Source organism: Bufo gargarizans, chromosome 6 (genome assembly GCF_014858855.1).
Source record: "Bufo gargarizans isolate SCDJY-AF-19 chromosome 6, ASM1485885v1, whole genome shotgun sequence".
Classification (NCBI taxonomy): Eukaryota; Metazoa; Chordata; class Amphibia; order Anura; family Bufonidae; genus Bufo; species Bufo gargarizans.
In genome coordinates, this window is record NC_058085.1 from 350,510,067 (window position 1) to 350,535,757 (window position 25,691).

At 42.8% G+C, this 25,691-nt stretch overlaps 1 protein-coding gene across 1 annotated transcript in view; it reads right to left on the reverse strand.

The window, feature by feature from the left end:
- LOC122942209 (alpha-2-macroglobulin-like protein 1) overlaps positions 1 to 25,691 on the reverse strand; it is a 288,592-nt gene that overhangs the window by 144,134 nt on the left and 118,767 nt on the right. Inside the window, exons 15-18 of the mRNA XM_044299708.1 lie at positions 20,357 to 20,536; positions 8,050 to 8,161; positions 6,389 to 6,536; positions 3,834 to 4,059 (exon numbers count right to left, since the gene is read on the reverse strand). Coding sequence (XP_044155643.1) covers positions 3,834 to 4,059; positions 6,389 to 6,536; positions 8,050 to 8,161; positions 20,357 to 20,536 — 666 coding nt within the window. The remainder of the gene's footprint in view (positions 1 to 3,833; positions 4,060 to 6,388; positions 6,537 to 8,049; positions 8,162 to 20,356; positions 20,537 to 25,691) is intronic.

Sequence of the window (25,691 nt, forward strand, 5' to 3'; positions counted from 1 at the left end):
AGCAAAATGGGGTTGCTGGAAGCTATGGTACTGGAGGAACACAGACGTAGTTGGTGTAGCTGAGGCATGGTTGGACTCCTCACATGACTGGGATGTTAATATTCAGGGTTTTACACTATTCAGGAAAGACAGGGTCAATAGAAAAGGCGGAAAGGTGGTGGCGTGTGCTTGTATGTGTGGAGTCATATGAAGGTGAGTGTGAAAGAGGAAATTGTGGGTGAAGATGGTGAGGATGTTGAAACCTTAAGGGTGGAATTACAAAGGGATATAAACACTGAAAAAATAATACTGGGTACAATATATAGACCCCCAACATCACAGAGAAGATAGAAGTTCAACTGTAAAACCAAATACAGAGGGCTGCACAGGCTGGTACATTGGTCATAATGTGAGATTTTAACTTTCCAAACATTGACTGGGGTCATGGTTTTGCCTCAACCGCAAAGGGGAGAAGATTCCTCAACTTGCTGCAGGACCACTTTATGGGCCAGTTTGTAGAAGATCACATTAGGGGCGATGCTGATAATTTGTAATGATGCAGAACTAGTTGGAAACGTTACTGTTTGAGACACACTATGTAATAGCGACCACAATATATTTATATTCTCCCTGAACTATAAAAAGTTATTAAATAGTTTTTTTTAGCACTGTATATACAAAAGAAGAGACAGGAGCTGATATTGATGGTGCCAGGACTGTTAGTACATCCAGTAATATACTCAATTTATCAATTATAATTTTTAAAGATTCTCTAGGTACTGGTACAGTGCCAAGTGATTGGTGCGAGGGAAATGTGGTGCCCATATTCAAAAATAGATCTAGGTTTTCCATAGGTAATTATAGACCAGTTAGTTTAACTTCTGTTGCGGGAAAAATGTTCGAAAGACTCTTAAGGGACTATATACATGTGTATGTGACTATGAATAATATTATAGGTGATAACCAACATGGGTTTACCAAGGACAGACGTGGTCAGACTAACCTGATTTGTTTTTATGAGGAAGTGAGTAGAAGCCTGGACAGAGGGGCGGCTGTGGATGTAGTGTTTCTGAATTTTGCAAAGGCTTTTGATACTGTCCCTCGTAGTCGCTTAATAGGTAAAGCAAGGTCTATAGGCTTGGAAAGTATAGTTTGTAATTGGATTGAAAACTGGCTGAAGGGAGTTGTGGTCAATGATTTCTATTCAGAATGGTCCTGGGTCATAAGTGGTGTACCCCAAGGTTTAGTGCTGGGCCCTATATTATTCAATTTATTTATTAATAATATCGAGGACGGGATTAGTACCACCATTTCTTTTTTTGCAGATGACACCAAGCTATGTAGTACTATATAGTCTATGAAAGATGTCCATAAACTACAAGCTGACTTGAACACTCAGTGATTGGGCATCAACTTGGCAAATGAGGTTCAATATGGATAAATGTAAAGTTATGCATCTTGGTAGTAATAATCTCTGTGCTTCATATGTCCTAGGGGATGTAACACTGGGGGAGTCACTTACAGTATATAGAAGGATTTGGGTGTCCTTGTAGATCATAGATTGAATGACAGCATGCAATGTCAATCAGCCGCTTCTAAGGCCACCAGGATATTGTCATACATTAAACGAGGCATGGACTCGCGGGGCAGGAGTGTAATACTGCCACTTTACAAAGCGTTGGTGCAGCCTTATCTGGAATATGCAGTTCAGTTCTGGGCACCAGTCCATAGAAAGGACGCTCTGCAGCTGAAAAATGTACAGAAAAAAGTGACTAAACTGATAAGGGGCATGGAGGGTCTTAGTTTTGAAAAAAGATTTAAATTAATTGAATTTATTTAGTCTTGAGAAGAGACGTCTAAGGGGAGACATGATTGACCTGTACAAATATATATACACTACGTGCAGAATTATTAGGCAAATGAGTATTTTGACCACATCATCCTCTTTATGCATGTTGTCTTACTCCAAGCTGTATAGGCTCGAAAGCCTACTACCAATTAAGCATATTAGGTGATGTGCATCTCTGTAATGAGAAGGGGTGTGGTCTAATGACATCAACACCCTATATCAGGTGTGCATAATTATTAGGCAACTTCCTTTCCTTTGGCAAAATGGGTCAAAAGAAGGACTTGACAGGCTCAGAAAAGTCAAAAATAGTGAGATATCTTGCAGAGGGATGCAGCACTCTTAAAATTGCAAAGCTTCTGAAGCGTGATCATCGAACAATCAAGCGTTTCATTCAAAATAGTCAACAGGGTCGCAAGAAGAGTGTGGAAAAACCAAGGCGCAAAATAACTGCCCATGAACTGAGAAAAGTCAAGCGTGCAGCTGCCAAGATGCCACTTGCCACCAGTTTGGCCATATTTCAGAGCTGCAACATCACTGGAGTGCCCAAAAGCACAAGGTGTGCAATACTCAGAGACATGGCCAAGGTAAGAAAGGCCGAAAGACGACCACCACTGAACAAGACACACAAGCTAAAAAGTCAAGACTGGGCCAAGAAATATCTCAAGACTGATTTTTCTAAGGTTTTATGGACTGATGAAATGAGAGTGAGTCTTGATGGGCCAGATGGCTGGATTGGTAAAGGGCAGAGAGCTCCAGTCCGACTCAGACGCCAGCAAGGTGGAGGTGGAGAACTGGTTTGGGCTGGTATCATCAAAGATGAGCTTGTGGGGCCTTTTTGGGTTGAGGATGGAGTCAAGCTCAACTCCCAGTCCTACTGCCAGTTTCTGGAAGACACCTTCTTCAAGCAGTGGTACAGGAAGAAGTCTGCAAGGTAAGAAAAACATGATTTTCATGCAGGACAATGCTCCATCACACGCGTCCAAGTACTCCACAACGTGGCTGGCAAGAAAGGGTATAACAGAAGAAAATCTAATGACATGGCCTCCTTGTTCACCTGATCTGAACCCCATTGAGAACCTGTGGTCCATCATCAAATGTGAGATTTACAAGGAGGGAAAACAGTACACCTCTCTGAACAGTGTCTGGGATGCTGTGGTTGCTTCTGCACGCAATGTTGATGGTGAACAGATCAAAACACTGACAGAATCCATGGATGGCAGGCTTTTGAGTGTCCTTGCAAAGAAAGGTGGCTATATTGGTCACTGATTTGTTTTTGTTTTGTTTTTGAATGTCAGAGATGTATATTTGTGAATGTTGAGATGTTATATTGGTTTCACTGGTAAAAATAAATAATTGAAATGGGTATATATTTGTTTTTTGTTAAGTTGCCTAATAATTATGTACAGTAATAGTAACCTGCACACACAGATATCCCCCTAAAATAGCTAAAACTAAAAACAAACTAAAAACTACTTCCAAAAATATTCAGCTTTGATATTAATGAGTTTTTTGGGTTCATTGAGAACATGGTTGTTGTTCAATAATAAAATTAAACCTCAAAAATACTACTTGCCTAATAATTCTGCACTCCCTGTATAGGCTATACAAAAAATACGGTGAAAAACTTCCTCAGGACGTGGTCACAGCAGGAACAGTGGACAGTTTAGATGAATTATTAAAAGTAAACAACATTAATGCTTATGAAAATGTGTAGAAATCTTAGTTTCATTTACTTCTGGGATTCGCGTCCCCACCTATCCCTTGGTTGAACTTGATGGACTTATGTTTTTTTTCAACCGTTTTAACTATGTAACTATGTAGCAAATAATATATCGAAAATTATAAAAACAAAAATATAGGCTTTATTTCATGCAGCTACAATTAGTTGGCCCTTAGAATCATTGCTCTGGTACTGGATTTTGGGCCTGCCTTTCTTTGGCATAGTTAACCCTTGCACTTTAAGAGAACATGTTTATAATACATTGTAGACTGTTACGTTGTTTACCTTTATACATTGTTTCAGGTAGTTAAAGACTGAGGCTTTAAGGATAAATGACTCTCCTTTAACAACAGCGTACGGGAGGGTAAGTTCAACAAAGAACGGCTGGAAAACTTTTAACGAGGATGATGGAGAGAGGCCAAATCTACTGGGTCCCATAAATACAGCTCCTGCATTCCAGTCAGTGATGGTATCCGGAGCCTTACGATGGATTTCAGTTCTTCCAGATTCTCTAGATAAAACAAGAAACTAGACTTGTTTTCCAGTAATACTTTTGCAATTGATTTAAAGAGGTTATCCATCTTTATTTTTGCTCACCTTACAACTATCACATTAATAATGATGTTAATGTTCCCTTCAAGCTAACTCTGCACTGCCGTACATTGTGCACGTAATCCACTCTTGGCTACAACCCACAATGTACGTGGGTTCCACCTGCGCAGTGAATGGGATAGCTCTAAGCTGCATGAGGGGGAACACATAAATTTTTTTAAAAAATGACAGATAATGCCCATTAAGGAGTTGTCCAACAAGAAGAAGTAATGGCATATTGCTGGGTATGATTTCCTGATCAGTGGGGGTCCAACTGCTAGGAATCCCAGCAATCCTCATTATGAAGAGACCACCACAGTATGGAGAGGCTGCAGAAAGGACATTCTTTACTTTCATTCATGTGATCAGAGATAAAACCTGCACCAATTAAAGATATGTCCTAGCAATATGATGTCATATTTTAAGATGGGGATCATATTGAAAGGGATTGTTTAATGGCAGAAGATCTGTTTATTGCTCATGAAACAAGTTAAAGAGAACCTGTCATCACATTTTATCTCCTCGGCTAATACATCTGTTATATAACCTGGAGACCCTTGATTCTGAAGATGTAATTACTTTAGTAAGACTCACGTTCTAACCCCCTCTGTGATCCTGTAATCGCCCTCCCCTTCCAAGTCCTGATGAGTCCTCCTAAAATTGTGCATGAGCTCAGCAGTCCTGTTATGCAAATAGGCAATAATGGGGCCATCTATCTGACACACACCTTCCCAGCAGCTGCTGATTATGAATATTTAGGAAGTGCTAAAAAGAAGCGTGACTTACTCCTGTTTGCCATTTATAACTCAGAACCTTTTCAAGCAAATTGTGGGGATTGCAATTGAGTTTGACTAAAAGAAATACATATTTAGAATCATAGGGGGACATTTATGAAGATCTGTGATTTAGATGCTGGTTTTCATCCATCCTGTGCTGGTGGTTCATTACTAATACATTTTATGAATCAAATCTGCTTGGGAAGTCCTATTTCAGATCTCCTTCCTGGTCCTGGTAACCTCCACTTCTTTGTTCATTCAGATACAGGCAATGCCAATGATGTGTTTGAAGGGGGGCTGTCTGCAACCAATCAATAGTGAACCTAGATGTCTTCTCCATCTTGGCTATGGCCAGGCTATGAGCTGTGCGCTGCGATTGGCCAGCGCTACAGCAAGGGACAACCCTAATACGAAAACTCTGCCCAGTACAACAATGGGAGCTGCAGACACCGGAGCCTATATCGGGCGAACGGAGCAGCGCCCAGACATACTAGTAAGTGAGGGGGACCCTGGGCGCCGCTCTGCCCACTGATATAGTTAGTTTTTACTTTATAAACTAGTGAAAGGTCCTCTGTAAATCTAATTTAGCCTCTATTTCTGAAAAGTTTCTGGTGGGATTCAAACTACACTATAGAGCTGCATGGCTGTAATGTAGAAGGTTGTGAGTTCGAATCCTGCCAGAAACTTTTCAGAAATAGAGGCTAAATTTGATTTAAATACACCGGGTGTCCCCATGCACTTACTCCATATATGGACATAGCTTTATATGGAGTCAGAGCAGGGGGTGCCTGGTTTAATGCTCGGGTTCTCCCATTGACTTCCATTGTGCTCAGGTGCTCGGTAGAGCACCCGAGCATCGATAAGTGTTCTACTCGAGCACCAGAGCACACGAGCACTTTGGTGCTCGACCAACACTAATTGTATCCAATCTCATAGTTTAGACCAGGCATCCTCAAACTGCGGCCCTCCAGCTGTTGCAAAACTACAACTCCCACAATGCCCTGCTGTAGGCTGATGCCTGTAGGCTGTTTGGGCATGCTGTGAGTTGTTGTTTTGCACCAGATGGAGGGCCGCAGTTTGAGGATGCCTGGTTTAGACCTTCACTAATCTAAACTTTTGATATATCCCTATAACAGATCACAAGGATCATCAGGATATTTTTGTTTTATAACGGAAGCAGTACCATTCTAAAAAAAATAAAATAATAATACTAAATTAGGCATATCTAACTAAAAAAAGAACATTTAATCTAATGGTCCTTTTAATGCAAGTGAAAAAAAAAAACGTAATTGTTTGAAAGTTCACAAAGATTTTTCTGTTAATTATGTAAACTGACATTTTTTGCATACAAATGAGGTTAATGTGGCTTAGCTGCAATACTATGTGCATCATGTGGACAGGCGTGGTTCTATTTTTTGGAAGAAAACAGCTCAAATCAATAGATGTCTGTGCAGTTTCCTTGTGACAACTTACCCAAGAGCACCAAGTCCCCAAATCCAGGTCTCAGGGAAATCTGTTCTTACTTTTTCACTTTCTTCTGGCATTGGCATTGGCTGTGATGATGAGCCGTCTACTGCAACATCTTTTAATACAGGCTGTGCGCCTGCGGGTCCAGGAAGGGCTGCTTAAAATAAGTACATACAAAGATGTAAGGAAAAAAAAAAAAAAACAAACAATCTCCAGTGCCAATTATTGGATATCTATTATATAGATCACTGACTGGCCCTGTAAAACAGACCTTGGAAATATAGGGCTACCTGTACACAACTGAGGACCGTCTTGCTGAAATTGCGCACAAATTTAATGGAGTGGGGAGGAACGTAACCAAATAAAGCAAAATTCACTGCGGCATGTTGTGTATCACTATTTTTCCAAGAGCTCCCTCTGCATTTCAATCTTCGATCCACAGTTGGTTTTCATCATTTGACAAAAATAAGGATGCTTCCATTCACTGACAGCAAATGCAAGCCTTGAAAACGGTGAACAAGTACTCGAATTTCTGACTAATCAGTGAAAACAAAGTGGTCCCGTCAGCTCTCCTGACTAGTGATGAGCGGCAGGGGCATTTTTCAAATTCGCAATATTTAGCGAATATTTTGTAGAATATTCGTGATATATTCGCAAATTCGAGAATTCGAGATTATATTCTTGTTTGAGAAAATCGGCAATGTAATATTTGCGTCATGCACGCGAAATACAGGCGTGGCTAACTTATGCTACATTTTTCAAGTTGGTATAAGTTTCCTGAGACTGGAGAAAATGAGAAAATGGTTGGCATGGCAGAACATTAGAATAACTTTATATGCAGATAGATTGCTCCAATATACTTGCGCTTGTGAATTTTCGGCAATTAATGATGAGCATATTTTTTCGCAATATGTGCAACTTGTGACATCACAGCACTATGTCTGTGGCATGTATGTATGGACAGCAGAACCTATCAGCTACACTATAGATCAATCTAACCTGCACTGACTATCTCTCCCTAACTATCTGAATGATATATATAGGTTAACTGTCTAATGTAATAACACAAAGCACAGAGCACAGCAATGACACTGATGTCTCTTTCATAACTGCAATACATTTTAGAAAATATCTGCTGGGGAGGTTCTTATATAGTAAAGGGGTAGGAGACTATTCTATTGGTTGCTAGGGATGTTGCTAAGCTGTGACAAAGCCTTCTCATTGGCTCACAAACTAGAAGAAGGGAGGGATGATCACCTGATGTGTACTGTGTTAAAAAACAAAACAAAAAAAAACAAATATTCGATTTTACGAAAATATAGCGCTATATTCTAAATATTTGTGAATTCTTGAAGTGCCGATATTCGCGATAAAAATTTGCTATTCGAATATTCGCACTCAACGCTACTCCTGACATGTCTACTGTAATAAATATTTGTATTCTCCATGTAGTATTAATTCTGGGTTTTGTTTCCTTAGAGCTTGGGCTTGTGCCGTTCCTCTGTTATTCCTCTCAGACATGAATACATTGACAATCATTCCCCTTCCGCTAGCATAGGAAAGTTATAGACAAAGTTCTTAGTAATTATCTAGAATTATTATTTCATAGAGGATGCAAGTGTGTCTCATTATCTAGATTTTATATAAAAAGGTAACTAGTAACTTACCAGAAGCAACAAGCATAGTTCTTTCAGATGTTCTGTCATTGGTAACTACAAAATCATGACACTTTACAGGTTTCTTAATAAGTGCACTGGTTATTATTTTTAAACGCGTGGCCTATGAGGAAATACAAAGTGACAAAGTAAAATAAATACAATTTTATATATATATATATTTCATTTTATGTTTCCGTGTGTCGTAAAAAGATATCGACAGTTTCCCCCATAACAGTGACCTCTACAGTACCCGCCCCTTTAACAATGACCTCCACAGTGGCCGCCCCTTCAACATTGACCTCCACAGTGCCTGCCCCTTTAACAATGACCTTCACGGTGCCTGCCCCATTAACAGTGCCTGCCCCGTTAACAGTGACCTCCACAGTGCCCGCCCATTTAACAGTGACCACCCCTTTAGCATTGACCACTTCTTTAACAGTGACCTTCATAGTGGCCGCCCCTTTAACAGTGACCTACACAGTGCCCGCCCCTTTAACAGTGACTTCCACAGTGCCCACCCCTTCAACAGAGACCTCCACAGTGCCCGCCCCTTTAAAAGTGAATTTCACAGTGACCGCCCCTTTAACAGTAACTTCTAAAGTGACCTCCCCTTTAACAGTGACTGTCACAGTGACCGTCCCTTTAACAGTGACTTTCACAGTGACCGCCCCTTTAACAGTAACTTTCACAGTGACACCCCTTTAACAGGGACTTTCACAGTGGCCGCCCCTTTAATAACAGTGACCTCCACAGTGCCCTCTTACTTAATAACAGTGACTTCCACAGTGCCCGCCCCTTTAATAACAGTGACCTCCACTGTGCCTGCCCCTTTAATAACAGCTACCTTTGCAGTGCTACCTTTTAAGTAGTAAAGACAAATGGCTGGGTTGTTATGGAAACCTGGAGTAAAACTGTGTTTATGGCAGTTGGGATTTGAAGAGAAAGACTTGCAGGCTTGTATTGGCTAATGTGGGTAATTTTTTGGGAATATCTCAGGAACGGTACATCCTAGAGAGCTGAGACCTGATGTACCTGTGTGCCAAATTTGGTGAAGATCGGTCCAGTCGTTTGGTCGTGCAAAATGAACGTCCAGACAGACAGACAGACGTCTAGTCAGACAAACAGACAGAAATTAAATTTAATTATATAAGAGATATATCTAATATATAAAGCTGAGAGTATGTATGTGTGTGTTTGTATGTCTGCTAAAGGAATCCGTGCCATCGCATTTACAATCACGAAATTTGGCACACAGGTACATCAGGTGTTCGGGAAGGTTTTAGACCAGGTCTCAGCTCTCTGGATTTACCGTTCCTGGGATATTCCCAAAAAATGCATTAGCCAATAGAAGCTTGGTCACATGATCCTTATCAGCCGATAGAAGCTCGCCGGTCCTCCAGCCCTCACCTACACAGTTTTACTCCAGGTTTTCATGACAACCCAGCCATTTTTCTTCACTGCTGTAGGAGAGCTTTAAAGGAAATCTGTCACAAACACAATTGCTATTGAAGTAAAGCCATGGCCTAATAGCACTTAGTACCTTATTTAAAGATATGCCAGCATTATATGTTTTTATCCTCTGAAAATCCAGTTTATTTGGTATGCAAATGAGCCAGTAAGGTGCCCAGAGGGGCCTCACTCTTGCAGGAAAGAGCCCAGATACATCCCCTGCCACAATGTGTCCACCCTCAAAATACTTTAAACCCCACCCCCAGGTCCCACTAGGCCACGCCCCCTCTCACTCCTAAGCTGACGGGGATTAAAAAAATTAAGGTAAAAATTAACCTCTAGGTCCCGCTAAGCCATGCCCCGATCTGGTTAGGCCACGCCCCTCCCACTCCTCAGCCTACAGGGATTGAAATAATGAAGGTAAAAATCTACTTCTGTCAGCTGCAGGGGTGGAAGGTAGGGTGACTTTATCTCTGCAGCTCACACTCAGACAGCACAGTGCTGCTGTCTTAAAGTGAGCTGTTTAAAAGGACAACCCCCCAAAACTGGTTAGGCCACGCCTCCTCCCACTCCTCAGCCGACTGAGATAGAAAAAATGAAGTAAAAAATCAACTTCTAGTTCCCGCTAAGCCACTCCCAGATCTGTTTAGGTCATGCCCCCTACCACTCCTGAGCCGACGGTGATTGAAAAAATGAAGGTAAAAATCAACTTCCGTCAGCTGCAGGGGTGGAAGAGAGGGTGACTTCATCCCTGCAGCTCACACTCAGACAGCATAGTGCTGCTGTCTTAGAGTGAGCTATTCAAAAGGACACACCCTTGATCCGTTTAGGCCACGCCCCCTCCCATTCCTAAGCTGACGGAGATTGAAAAAATTAAGTTAAAAATCAACTTCTAGATCCCACTAAGCCACGCCCTGATCTGGTTAGGCCATGCCTCCTCCACTCCTCAGCCGACAGGAATTGAAAAAAAAAACTTTTGTCAGCTGCAGAGGTGGGAGGGAGGGTGACTTTCTCCCTGCACTCACTCAGACAGTACAGTGCTGCTGTCTTAGAGTGAGCTGTTCAAAAGGACACCCCCCCCCCCATCCAGTAAAGGCCACTGTTAAGAGGGCAGGCCCCTGTGGGGGTCACTGTCAAGGGGGTGGTATGCTGTGAAAGTCACTGTTAAAGGGGAAGGCTGCTGTAAAGGTCAAAGTTAAGGGGGTGATCTGCTGTGGAGGTCCAATTTTATGGGACGGGGCACTGTGGGGGGTCAATGTTAAGGGGTGGGGGGCTGTGGAGGTCACTGTTTTTGGGGCGGGGTGCTGTAGATGTCACTAGTATAGTGGATAGTGTTGATATATTTTAACGACACACACAAACATTAAATGAAATAGATTAAATATACCCGTGCGAAGCCGGATCCTTTCGCTAGTACATATATAATTCTGTCATTTTTTTTATGCACAGCCAAACGACTAGACCGATCTGCACCAAATTTGGCACATAGGTAAATCAGGACATCAGGTGTCTGAGAAGGTTTTAGACCGGGCCTCACATCTCTAGGTTATACCATTCCTGAGATATTCCCCCAAAAAATGTATTAGGCTACGTCTACACGACGACATTTGTCACGCGACAGATAGGGCAACTACACTGCAAAATTTGTAGCGCAACATTTTGTTGCACCAATGTCGCGCAACAATTTTTATAATGGCAGTCTATGGTGTCGCACTGCAACATGCAACATGCTGCGACTGCAACGCAACAGTCACAGAAAAATCCATCTTGAATGGATTTTCTGCGACTGTTGCGTAGCATTTGTGAACCGAGAACAAGGCAGGTGATTTGACTCCGCCACCAGAAAAGAGTGCGTAAGCAGAAGTCAAGATTAAGAAAATTGAATTTACTATAAATTAATAAAAGCAGGTTAACAATGAAGTTACAGAGGTAAAGACAAGCAAAATATTCAAAGCAGTATAAACAATACAAGTCAAATACTGCAACAATTTTCACCTTTACTGTGTCCGTATTCGCAGTGCGGACACTAAGAAATAACCGTCCCAGAAACTGTCCCTAACTGACCCTAAATTTCAAGTGGGTGCGCACCCCCCTTATCCCAGTGGTCCAAGTGGACCTCTTACAGTTTGTGGAAGTGCACGGTGGGGCCCTATGTCGTCCTTTTCCTTTAACCAGCGCAGGATCCGCAGCAAAGAAGTCCTCCTCAGGAGGCCGGAAAACCAGTTCAATATAATCCAGAATTTTACAGTTACTGTCCGGTACCTCGACAGAACTGTGAGTCTCTTTACTGTTTGGGGCAATCCACTTAGCCCAATGTCGGCTCCACAGGTTAGTTGCTGCACACAGTCCTTTTTATCTTGGCTTCACTAAATGCACAGTTTCTTTATACTCTATGCGTCTCTAGACTTAAGTTCACACTGCTTGGTTGCACAGGGAAGTCCTTTAGTATCTCCACACACATCTTACATACCACAGAACTTGTTTTCTATCTTGCCAATATGGCAGCTGTTGTAGTTCCAGTCTTTCTTCCTCTTTCTTTCTGCTCACACTGAGGCAGGCTGACATCATAAGGGGTGTGTCACTTCAACACTTAGCTGCTGCCTTAAAGGACCAGTATCACAGTAATACACTTTCTCTATGGTAAACTTCAATGCATGGTCCTATGCTGCCATCTACTGACCAAACGAATACTGCAGGCATTTTACATTTATCTGCATTACTGAAACAGCATTATACATTACATTTTAAGACAGTTTACCAGGATAATGAAACTTAGAGACATTACATGACTGTTTCTTACCCAGTCGCAGCATGTTGTATGTTGCAGTGCGACACCATAGACGCCATTATAAAAATTGTCGCGCGACAAATGTCGTCATGTAGACGTAACCAATATGAGCTTGCAGCTTCACTCACATACTAACTGCCATTTATACAGTCACATGACCCTTATTATCCAATACAAACTTGCAGGTTCTTCAGTCTTGACATACACAGTTACACCATGTTTCCATAACAACTCAGCCATTTTTCTTCACTGTTAAGAGGTCACTGTTAAGGGGCAGGGTGCTGTGGAAGTCTTATATTAAGGGGCAGGGTGCTGTGAAGGTCTTATATTAAGGGGCAGGGTGCTGTGGAGGTCTTATATTATGGGGGCGTGGTGCAGTGGGTGAGTCACTGTAAAATGGGAAGTGTCCCTATGCAGGCCATTGTTCAGGGGCTGGGTCGCTGTGCAAAGTACTGTAGGGGGTTTCTGTTATAGACACAGGAAACTATGGAGGTCACTGTTAAGGGGGCAAAATGCTATTGAGGTCACTGTTAAGGTCTAGATCGCTGTGGAGGGTCACTGTAAAGGATGTGGGCCACTGTGGAAGTTAGTGTTAAGGAGGCGGGGTACTATGGAGGTCAATGTTAAGGGGGTTGGGTGCTGTAGAGGTCACTGTTAAGGGGACAGGCACTGTGGAGGTCACAATAAGGGTGGCGGGGTACTGTGGATGTCAATTTGAAGGGGGTGAGGTGCTGTAGAGGTCATTGTTAAGGGGGTGGGTGCTGTGAAGGTCACTGTTAAGGGGCAGGCCACTGTGCATGTCCCTGTTAAGGGGGCAGTGTGCGGTAGAGGTTACTTTTAAGGTGTCGGGTCATTGTGGGGTGACTGTTAAAGAGGCAAGCCACTGTGGAGGTCACTTTTAAGGGGACGGGCCGCTGTAGAGAAAACTGTTATGAGGGCCGGGGAATGTGGAGGTCAAAGTTAACTGGTTGGGCTGCTGTGGAGGTCACTATTAGGGAGGGGTGCTGTGGAGGTCACTGTTGTGGGGGACACAGTGGATATACTTTAGACCCACACACAAACATTAAATGAAATAGTCCTGCTAGTACATATATATACTGTATATATACACACATACACACACAGAGATCAAACAGGGCCCGCATAAAGATGTTGACGTTTGTCTCCCCCTGTATGCCATTTACCATTTACCCAATCCAGGTGTCATCTCTCCTATGCTGTATGCAGTACCTCCAGAGAAGGAAGTCTTGCTAGGTTGTTACAACTTAATTTTGATGAGGATAAAACTAACCAGCTTTTTTTCCCAAAGGAAACCATTGCACAAGCTGCCTTTATGATGTGTATGCCATTGTTAATTGGCCATATATACACAGATATGTGAAATGTCCTTTCATTGCACCATAAATAAATGTTGCACTTGTAATTTCTCAACTGATAGACATTTAAATGCTACAATTGTCACATTAAACACTAATGACTAAGACCCGTTTTACACATACTGTATGGTGCCGGTCTTAGTTTCCCCCTAGCGCTGACATATGATTCATCTAAATTATGGCGAGGCATCCCATGTTCATATGTACCCGCATTACTGAGAAAAAATATGTTTTGCAGAAAAAAACTGAGCCTCTAGGTGTAATGGTAACGCCCCCGTTGCTCCTAGAGGCTCATTTGCATATATATATTTTTTTTTTATCAAATCTCTTTTTATTGTGAAAGTATAGCAAATTGACAATCAATATATGACACTGTGACAACAGTACAATGTTATTCCGTATAAACATTGTTACAGAATTGAGATTCAACTTAGAGCGGGTAGAAAAAAAGAGAGGAGGAGGGGGGGCGGAAAGGTGAAAGGAAAGGGAATGGGAAAAGGAGAGGTAGAGAAAAGGTAATGGGGATTGTGGGGAAGGAAAGGAAGGGAATACACTACATATTAACAACGTCCATTCTCATAAGTTTACCCACAAAAACAATCCATTCAGCTGGGTATATTTTCTATAGATATACTTCAATCAGGAGTAGATATAATTAAGGCATGAATAATTCTGGTGCTCACCAGAGTGAGATCTAATTGGGAGCATAAGGAGCATAAGCCCACATGACGGCATCATACCTGAGATAAATCACAGAACATGTTTTAGCATGTAGTATACTTCAGCAGGAGAGACCTATCTGACATGAAGTTTAAAGATGCGCTAACAAATCATTAACCTAAAAAGTGAGGTAGGTGGTTCGAATGTTAGAGACCTATTGTTTGTTCTCTGCCTCTCGAAACATTTTCCAAGGGTTCCACAGTTTGCAAAACTTGGAGTGTGATCTGGTTGCCCAACTAGCTAGTTCTTCCATCAGGTAAATTTGATCTATTTTTTCATACCAATTTTGTAATGTAGGAGGAGAGGTGTTAAGCCAATTCGCTGGTATTAGTAGACGTGCTGACTGGACCAACAGGGTAGGTAAGTCAAACATTGAGGGCCGCCATTTCTTAGAGGGTAACCACAGAAGAACTGACTGAGGTGTTAATTCTAATGAAGTGCCACAAATTACATTTATTTTTTGTTCAATCTGCGCCCAAAACGTACGAATCAAAGGGCATAACCACATGATATGACCCAGTGAACCCTTCTGGGACCTGCATCTCCAACAGGTGTCATTTGTAGAACAACCCATTCTAAAGAGCTTGTGAGGGTCGTTGTACCATCTGGTTAGCGTTTTAAAGGAGTGTTCTTGTACTTTTATACACCTAGAGAATCCATGTGACCTCAGAAGAATCAGATCAATTTCCTGAGGAGAGAAGGAGCAGTCGAGATCCCCTTCCCACGCTCTGATGAAGGCTGGGACACTACTTCCTTTTCCAGGGAGTAACCACTTGTATAGGAGGGAAATGCTGTGTCTTGGGAGGTTGTCATGAGAAGATAGTTGTTCAAACCATGAGGGGGTAGGTGTGGTAACATTTCTGGTGTGGAGAGATTGACATATATTATTAAATTCTAATTTCGCTAGAAAATCTCCTGTTTTAATATATTTGGAGCACAAGGCCGGAATATTTTCCCTTTGTTTAATGTCGGACAACAGGACAGTTAACTCTGTTTCTCCTGTTGTGTCCCAAAATTGTGGGAGATCAGGAACTTCAGGTTTGATCAGGTAGGGGATCAATTTTATTGGTAACTTAACTGGGGGATCCGATAAAAGACGTGCCCCAGTTTGAAGATTTCGCATGTTTAGATAAACCGGTGGGAACGTGCTTGGGAGAAGTAATTCCCCACAACCCTGCCTGCTGGTTACTGGACATGAGGTCTAGCTCAATGTCAGCCCCTAATTCTCTGTATTTGGGGATACAAACTTGTAGCCAACGTTTCAACTGAATAGCTTTATAGTAATAGTGAATGTCCGGTAGACCCATCCCTCCATTTACACGTGTTCTAATTAGTTTGTCATATGCTATCCTAGGTTTTTTGTCCTTCCACAGAAATGAGGTAAATATCTGTCTGACTCTCTTAAAATACATGTTAGGGATGTGAATGGGGACCATTTGCAGGAGATATACTAATTTGGGGACAATATAGGTTTGGAGAAGGTTCTTGCGACCAATCCATGAAACCCAGGGTAATGTAAGTGATTGAAGTTGTTTCTGTATTTTTGTCAATAAGGGCAGATAGTTCAACTTGAACAAATTGGCGGGATCTTTTGCAAGCTCAATTCCTAGATAATGTAGGGAGTTGTCGTTCCACTTAAAGGGAAAGGATGCCTTAAGATCATGTGTTGTCTGCGGGGATAAAGCTATACCCATTACTACCGATTTCGAATTATTAATTTTGAAATTAGAAAGTGTGCCGAAGGTGGAGAAGAGTTCCATAATATGGGGGAATGCTTGTGAGGGATTCGTCACTAGTAACATCAAGTCGTCCGCAAAAGCTGCACATTTGTGTACACATTTATTTAATGTCAGACCCTGAATGTTTGGGTTTTTACGAAATGCTTGAAGTAATGTCTCCATCACCATTATGAACAAGGATGGTGACAAGGGGCAGCCCTGCCTCGTGCCGTTGGAGATGGCAAAAGATTTAGATAGAGTGCCATTCACTCTGACTTTGGCACTAGGGTTCTGATATAACGACATCACTGCTTTAATAAATAAGTCGGGAATTCCAAATCTGTGTAGGGTGCGTTGAGTATATAGCCAGTCAACCAGGTCAAATGCTTTTTCCGCGTCTGTGCTTATCAATACCAACGGCTTAGAGTTTTTCCTGGCCCAACATATGGCATTGATAAGTCGACAAGACTGGGAATTCCCTTCTCTCCCCTTCACAAAGCCTGTTTGTTCTTTATTAATAATTAGGGGAATCAAGGAGCTAAGCCTAAATGCTAGAATTTTGGCCCAAATTTTTACATCTATGTTGAGCAGGGATATGGGTCTATAATTGCCACAATCACGAGTATCCTTGCCTTTCTTGGGGATAATCGCGATTGTGGCTTCTAGAGATTGTCTCGGGAGTGTACCACCCTCTGCTAGTGCTTGGCACCATTTAGTTAGTTGCGGGGACAAGATGTTTAAAAATTTCTTATAATAGCCTAGTGGCAGGCCGTCAGGTCCTGGGGCCTTACCTAGAGGCATGCTCCTAATAATCTTCTGTATCTCAGATTCTGTAATCGGTTGAAGCAATAAGGAGCTATCCTCCTGGCTAATTTTGGGAAGATTTAACGTCTCTAGAAAGTTGTCTATCTGCTTCACTCTCACAGAGTCAGGCAGCTCGTTTGTTGTGTTATTGCCCCCCTTATCTAGGTTATAAAGGGCTCCATAAAAGGAACAAAACTCTTCTGCAATAGCTTCTGTAGATGAGACTAGTTTACCCTCTCTGGTTTTGATCGAGGAGACAAATTGGGCAGCCTTCCTTTGATTAATTAGGTGTGACATAAACTTGTTTCCCTTATCCCCGTGAATGTATTGTTTAAATTTTATATATTGGTAAGCCTTTGCGCACTTAACATTGAGTAGTTCCTTTAACTGTCTCCTCAAAGATGCAAGTTCTTCAAGTGCAGTTGCTCTTTTGGAGTGTTTCTGGATAGTTTCAATTGCTGATATTTGGCTTATAAGGGAATCTAGTTTTTTCTGTCTCTCCTTTTTAATCTTGGAGCCTAGTGCTATAAATTCTCCTTGAATAAAGGCTTTGTGGGCCTCCCAAATAATGGAATAAGATGTGTCTTGTGGTTTATTTTCTTGAAAATAATACGATAATTTAAGGGTGATATCTTCAATATGCCTCTCGGAGTCTAATAGCGTTTCGTTTAAACGCCAAACCCATTCTCTTGCTGGGAGATTGGAGAAGTTTATGGAAGAAGTGACGGGTGCATGGTCGGAAATTGTGATAGGGCCAATATATGACTCTTTTAACATGGTTAGGTGATGATTAGACAAGAAAATATAATCCAGTCTATGGTAGGACTGATGAACTGCGGAGTAGAAGGAGTAATCCCTCACATCCATATTGAGTGTCCTCCAAGTATCCGTTAGGTGCATGTCTTTTAACAGCTTATGGATTCCGCCCAGTGTTTTCTGAGACTTAGTGGAACTGCCGAGTGATGAGTCTAGTGTAGGGTTTAGAGATACATTCAAATCTCCCCCAATTATTTTAATCCCTTCGGCAAAATCATTAAGTCTAGAAAGGGTTTTCTTGAGCCAATTGTGTTGCCTGACATTAGGGGCGTAAAGACAGGCTAGAGTTATCGCCAAATGGCCAATTTTCCCCTTGACAAATAAAAACCTGCCTTCAGGGTCTTGTTGTGCAACTGTAAATATAAATGGGACATTTTTACTGATTGCGATGCTTACTCCTCTAGAGGCAGATCCGTATGTGCTGTGAAACCACTGTGAGTACTTCAGTTTGGACAGGTGTGGTACTTTATTTGTTTTAAAGTGGGTCTCCTGAAGAAAGCATATGTCACTACTATTTTTCTTCAGCAGAGTGAGGATTTGAGAACGCTTCTGGGGTGTATTACAGCCTCTGACATTGAATGTCGTAATGTTTAGATCTGTCATTGAAAATATAAAGATAAGCGCTCATGAGCATATTGCTTAGACATGCAAAGAGGTGGGACACATGCCGAGACAGGTGAGCGAGTTCTATTATGCTTGAAGGAACTACTAGTATATCTATGAAGTAAGGGGAGTACACAGCATGAAAGCGCACTTAACAGGATTGTAAAAGGACTTAGAAGATTGAATGCCAATGAGAGTAATGGACTAGGTGTATGGGAGAGTGGGTAACATATACGGGAAAGTGGGTAAAGTAAGAAGCGGCTGGTGGAGAGTCGCAGCCGTAGTGGGCCGCAACAAAGCATAAAGGGACAGAGATGCGTCCTAACCCGGCTATCATAACCCATATTACATATAACTAGAACATAGATTGTTACAGTATAGATAACCATATATCATTAAAGCTATCGATCTAAGTAGCTAAAGAATGCACTACTATAAAAAATGTAAAGTACGCCTATTCAAAAGGCTTCAACAAGTGAGATCCGATTATCAGTAACCATATAACCGTTATTCATAAACCTTAAAACATGACGGTAATAGCGCTGACGAGGGGAGATCACCTCTTCTGCCGGCGGAACTGCGGCAGAGCTTCCATATTACCAAGATATGATGTCTATGGTAGAAGCGCAATCCAAGTTCAAGTGAGATCTTTTCTCCCCGGCGACCTCCTGCTGTTAGGAGACTTTTGTTTGGACTGCACCGACCATGCTTCATGGATGAGTAGCTGTGGAAGTTTAGGAATCGAGATGTCCACTGCAAGCCAATTATCCAGCTTGATGGGAGGGATATCCAAGATCTTCCAGGCCATAGGTAAGTCCTGCGGGGTACGAACAACACAGCGGCGGCCATTTCTAGCAAATGTGACCCCGAACGGATAAAGCCATTTATACAGGATTTTGTGGTTCCTTAGCTGGTCCGTTAGGGGTTTCAGAATCCTGCGTTTCGCTAATGTGGATGATGCAATGTCCTGGAATAGCGACACTGATGAGTCCCCAATTTTAATATCTGGGTTCTTGCGGGCTGCTTGCAAAATGGCCGCTGTATCTCTGTAACTTAAGAGACCGCAGATCACTTCCCTAGGCGCTTCACCTTCCTTAGGAACAGGGCGCAGCGAGCGATGTATTCTTTCAATGACAATTTCAGCAGCTCTATTATCTCCCAGTAGATCAGTAAATAGGGACTTAGCGGCTGCTTCTAATTCGTCTGGGGTGACTGATTCATCAAGTCCCTTCAGTCTGATGTTTTTGCGCCTGCTCCTGTTTTCTTGGTCCTCGATCATGAGGAACGCATTATTTAGAGACGAGACCTGCGCCTCCATAGCAGTTACGAGGTCGGCACTGTGCGACATTGCATGCTCCTGACGGGTCTCAAGTTGTTCGACCCGATTCCCCAGGGCACGCATGTCGTGTCTTAAGTCACGTACCTCCTGGAGCAGAGGGGCAAGAGCTTGGGCTAAGGTTTCCTTAAAAAAGGCCTTAGTAGGCATGTCGCTGCTCTTCTTTGTTGTTTCCTCCTCCGGAGTGTCCATGTAATCCACGTCTCCATCCTCCTGCTCCGATTCCCGCTCTGTCTCTTTTTCAATGCGGCGGGCCGCCATCTTAGCCGCGCGGGCAGGGGACATTGCCGATTTCTTATTAAAGAATCTGTCCATATCTCCTTGACTTTTCTTGGATCTAGGAGTGTCAGGGGCATCTCTGGATCGATCTCTTCCGATTTTGCCCATGTCGGATCAAATTTAGAAGTGCAAAAGCTGAGTAATATGGGTTAGATGAGAGAGAGCTCCTGCTCAAGCCTCTGTCTTGCTCAGCGGTTAGGCTCCGCCCCTCATTTGCACATATTAAAACATCATTTTTCTCAGCAATGCGGGAACATATGAACATGGGACCAACACAGATGTCTTCAGCTGCCAAGCGCACATGTAACAGTTCAGCCAGTGTCCTAGGTACAAAGCTGCTGACAGATGCTCTTTATAAGCTTTTACATTCTTTTTTTATGTATATATTGATGCTTCATGTAATTTTGTATTAATTCATGTACTTTACCTTAAACATGCTGTATACATCCACAGTCTCATCTCTGGGGAACCATGGTCTTATTGGCCTTCTAATAAAGGAATCAGGGAAAAAAAGCATGAATAGTGGAAGAAATCCACATGTAGGTTCATCTTCCTGGACACGATTATCATACCATCCAAAATCAAAGGAGGGAAAGAGGTTGAAAACCTTCAAAAAAATAAAAATAAAAAAGTAAGGACGTTTAAATATTAATGTCATCTTTAATATGAATTTACTGCATGAACACATTTGGGTATATCTGCTTGTCTCCACTTTCTACACATTACTCTCTACTACTGAACTGGCTGAGCACAAGAATAGAACATGAACGGTTAACTTCATACACACCTGTACCCATCTGTCACGGATGATCCGCGAGAATATTGAACTGTCCTCCCTAATATTATCAATATTAGTCTCCCTTATTGAGCAGTAGGTCTATTAAACAGTAATTATTTCCCTAGGCCCCAGAACCTACAATTTGATTACTCAGAGCGTCTCCTTCCGTGTACCCAGAGAACAAAATAGCCCTTTTGTTCAAGTCAGTCAATAGATGCAAAGCAGATAACGCAATTACAGCTGGCTTCCTCAGGTTGACAAAAGAACTTCCCTTTCTGAAGAGATATCACAGCTAGGTGTGAAGACTACACCTGGGGGGAGCCATTTGGTGTCGCTGCCATAAGGGTCTGTAAGCTAGCTTGCTGCAGACAGGCCGGCACCAAGGTTTCCCAGATTGCAACATGAATCTGAGATATGATTTTTACCTTTTTAAGAGACCCCATGCATCTTACGGACGTAAAAATTACATCATCGTGTCACTCAGAATTCACTGGACGTTTACATAGGACAAACATAACTCTAAGATGTACCCAGATAAAGTTATGGTGTTACCCCATCATAGAACCAGTTATAATAGTAATATTTGGTATCCCTGAACTCCATATTTTGTGGGGAATGTGAATATGTGCTTGTTACTTGTGTACAGCGGAGACATCCCGCGATATGGCACTTGCCATATTTCAGAACTGACATTCACCTCAGGAATACAGCCTGCCCAGCAGGCGGACTCTCAATTTCCTGCCTTGATTCTGGGACCCTTTATAACAAAGACCTAGAATCTGATAAAGGAGTTCTCCACTTTTAACAACACCTAAAGAGGGCCTCAGCCAGAGAACCTGTGGGCTGTTGGCAAATTACACTGGACAAAGGCTTCTTGGACTTTATCCCTGCAACGGCCTATTTCACAAACAGACATCTTTTCTGCGGAAACTAAGTATTTTCTTTCTTTTCTCCCTTTTGTTTATTGGACTATACTTTCCTTGATTATTGTGTTATAATTACTGTGCATCGTGATAATTTGTATTGTATATAGATATATAATAAATGACCTCCAAGTCATTTCTCTAGCCATATGCCTGTTTTCAAACACTGCAAAAACTTACCCTAGCCTCTCCGAAGAGAAAGCTACTCGGTTCTGTTATCCAGATAGTGGGTTCCTTGCTCCCATAAATTGCAAGGTGGTGGCAGTTAAACTACCCTGTGTGTGGTTCCGGTCCGGTCGCTCACACGCTTACTGGCGGTCGATCGGCTGTCCAATCCCTGTGCTTTCAGCCTATCGACTGTACGGACTCAAGTTAGACTGTCGGTGTGTTGAAAGTGGCTGGGAGGCCTGTTTGTGGATTGACCAGTAGGGGCGCTGTGACGGTTTCATGACGTATTGTGGCCGCGGCGGTCGCAGTTCGTCACACCATCCACTTACATGTGGCTGGGCTGCAATACCGGACACAACCCATGGAGAAGATTGGCGTTTCAGACAACTTTGGGCCTTCTCAATAGTAGGACTTCCTGAGCTCCTGCTGAAGAGGTGCCTGCTAAGTTCCCTTTTGTTTGTGAGGAGGTGGGAGCACCCACCTTGCAAATTAATATTAATGCCCTAATTGTGTTTAATAGGTTAAAATGTTTGAATGTTGACTGTCAGGATGGGAAAGGGTTAACTTCAAAATGTTTTTGCCTACTTGTAAGAAAAATGGTGGTTCTTCACTAACCTAAAGGTTTGCTAAACAGATCGGCTACCCTGTAAATTACATTAACACTTACTTTGTCAGCAGCCAGCTCTTTCTCTGGTTTCATCAGTACCACGCTCTGATCTACCACCCGCAGACCACAGAGAGATCCAGGAGCAGCCGCAAACCTGGAGAGACAGCCCTGATACCTGACTGAACACCTGTTTAGGACTCTCCTACTTAGTGTCCATCACATGGCACCCTATCTTCCTGGTCACTCTTGCATTTGGGTAGACACTAATAATTGATTCTCCAGCCTACGCCTGCCTGCTTCATAGGAAAAGGCTTTTATGATTAGGTTCCAGCCTGATCAAGGGAGAATACTGTGTACCTATAGCCCATGGAGTAAACGTCAATTCTGTTATCATGACATTGCTGCAATTGCACTAATAACTGTTAGATATTGATGCCATCCTAGTGTAAGGAGATGCGCAGGAGTAGCTTCAAGGCTCAAGCATCATACTTTTTTCTCAGTATCCAGAAAGCTATGCTAGATGCTGCATCTCCTGTATAGTGATGTCCCGAACTATTCGCCGGCGAATAGTTCCCGGCGAACATAGCTTGTTCGCGTTCGCCGCGGTGGGCGAACATATGCGATGTTCGTTCCGCCCCCTATACATCATCATTGAGTAAACTTTGACCCTGTACCTCACAGTCAGCAGACATATTCCAGCCAATCAGCAGCAGACCCTCCCTCCCAGACCCTCCCACCTCCTGGACAGCATCCATTTTAGATTCATTCGGAAGCTGCATTCACAGTGAGAGGAGGGAGAGTGCTGCTGCTGCTGATTCAATAGGGAAAGCGTTAGCTAGGGCATGTTCTATGTCCAGACTCATCTGCTGTAAGGACAGCGTCCTGCCAGCACCCCAAAATACCCTTTTCAGGGCTGGTACATCAGTGTGCTTTTTTATATATATATATATATATATATATATATTGCAGTTGCCTGGCTGCCCGTGTGTGAGAGGCTGCAGGGTTTTCGGTGACATAATCACAATTGCAAGCCCGTGTGTGTCAGGCCCACACAGACTGTATTGTGGCCACTGGCTAGTGGCTAGGCCTCCACTCATACCGTTACAGGGTGTCATTCACTTAAATACCTTGCAGATAAAAAAAAATTATATTTAACATTTTTCTGTGATATAATCACATTTGCAAGGCCATGTGTGTCAGGCCCACACAGACTGTATTGTGGCCGCTGTCATCATCGCTTGCCGGACCTGCGGCAATGCTGGAAGAGGAGTATGAGGAAGAGGAGTCAGAGGAGGAATGTGGCTTTGAGGTGGAGGAAGACCAACCACAGCAGGCATCCCAGGGTGCTCATTGTTGTCACCTATCTGGGACCCGTGGTGTTGTACGTGGCTGGGGGGAAGAACAGACCATCAATGACATCAGTGAGGAGGAGGAACGGGAAATGAGTAGCTCGGCATCCAACCTTGCGCGAATGGGATCTTTCATGCTGTCATGTCTGTTGAGGGACCCTCGTTTAAAAAGGATGAAGGAGAACGACCTGTACTGGGTGGCCACGGTACTAGACCCCGGTATAAGCAGAAAGTGGCGGAAATGTTACCAAATTACCGGAAGTCAGAAAGGATGCAGCAGTTCAAAAGCAAACAAAAAAAATATGCTTTACACAGCTTATAAGGGGGATGTCACAGCATAATGGGAATCTAACAGGGGAAGAGGTGGAAGTAATCCTCCTCCTACCATGACCACGACGGCAAGGACAGGACGCTTTACAGATGTGTTGTTGATGGAGGACATGCAGAGCTTTTTCAGTCCTACACATCGCCACAGCCCTTCGGGATCCAGCCTTAGAGAACGACTCGACCGACAGGTAGCAGACTACCTCGCCTTAACTGCAGATATCGACACTCTGAGAAGCGATGAACCCCTTGACTACTGGGTGTGCAGGCTTGACCTGTGGCCTGAACTATCCCAGTTTGCGATAGAACTTCTGGCCTGCCCCGCTTCAAGTGTCCTGTCAGAAAGGACCTTCAGTGCAGCAGGAGGCATTGTCACTGACAAAAGATGTCGCCTCGGTCAAAAAAGTGTTGATTACCTCACCTTCATTAAGATGAATGAGGCATGGATCCCGAAGGGACTGACAGTGGGGGATACGTTTGACTAACAAAAGGCCTGATGACATGCCTTGGCCTCAAAATGGTCCCCACGCTGCTGTATTTAATGTCTGCATACCGGATGACTTTCGTGAATTCTCCGCCACCAACTAGGGTTCAAGCTGCAATGTTTTTGTCACCTTTCTGCCTGGAAAACATCAATTTTTCCGGCCGCTGCTACAACAGCGGCTGCAACAATACCTAATTTTTCAGGCATGTGTACATGCCTAATTTTTCTGGCCTCTAGTGCTGCACTGTGGCTGCAAAAACAAAAAAAAGGCACATACATGTGTCAATTCCCCTTCGTGATCGGTACCTTGTTGTGGTGAAGGGGCTTGCGTATCAGAATGAAGCGATCATCACCTCTATGAGTGTGTTGGCAATGTTGCCACACCCCAGATAAGGCCGTTGCTTCATTATGATCAGACTAAAAGCGATTGGCTGGATAATTTTTCATAGAAAAAACATTATTTTTCATTATATTTTTTTTTAAGTTGTATGGGTTTTTAATACATAAAATAAACTATTAAGAGACTTTATTATGATTTTTTTATTACAAATAATGCAGACAATTTAAAAAATCCCCATCATATCCAATACAAAGCAAATACAGAGCTCAGAACAAAATTATTTCAGGATGTCGTTAATTCGACAATGATTAATCAATTCGACACACGTCCCCGGATAGAGGACGTAACAGGGATTAAACTGATGAGAATAGTACTACAGAAAATACCACTCATATCGGGTGCGACAGTAAATTGCACGGCGCAGACGCAGTGACCGTGGCATGGATTCAAACAAAGGGGAGGGAGCCAGCGTTTTTTTAACCATCTCCTCGTTCGAAAAATCAATTTAATAAATGGACCCCAGATTGGGGACGTCACGTAACAGGGATTAAACTGATGAGAATAGTACTACAGAAAATACCACTCATATCGGGTGTGACAGTAAATTGCATGGCGCAGACGCAGTGACCGTGGCGTGGATTCAAACAAAGGGGAGGGAGCCAGCATTTTTTTAACCATCTCCCCGTTCGAAAAATCTATTTAATAATTGGACCCCAGATTGGGGATGTCACGTAACAGGGATTAAACTGATGAGAATAGTACTACAGAAAATACCACTCATATCGGGTG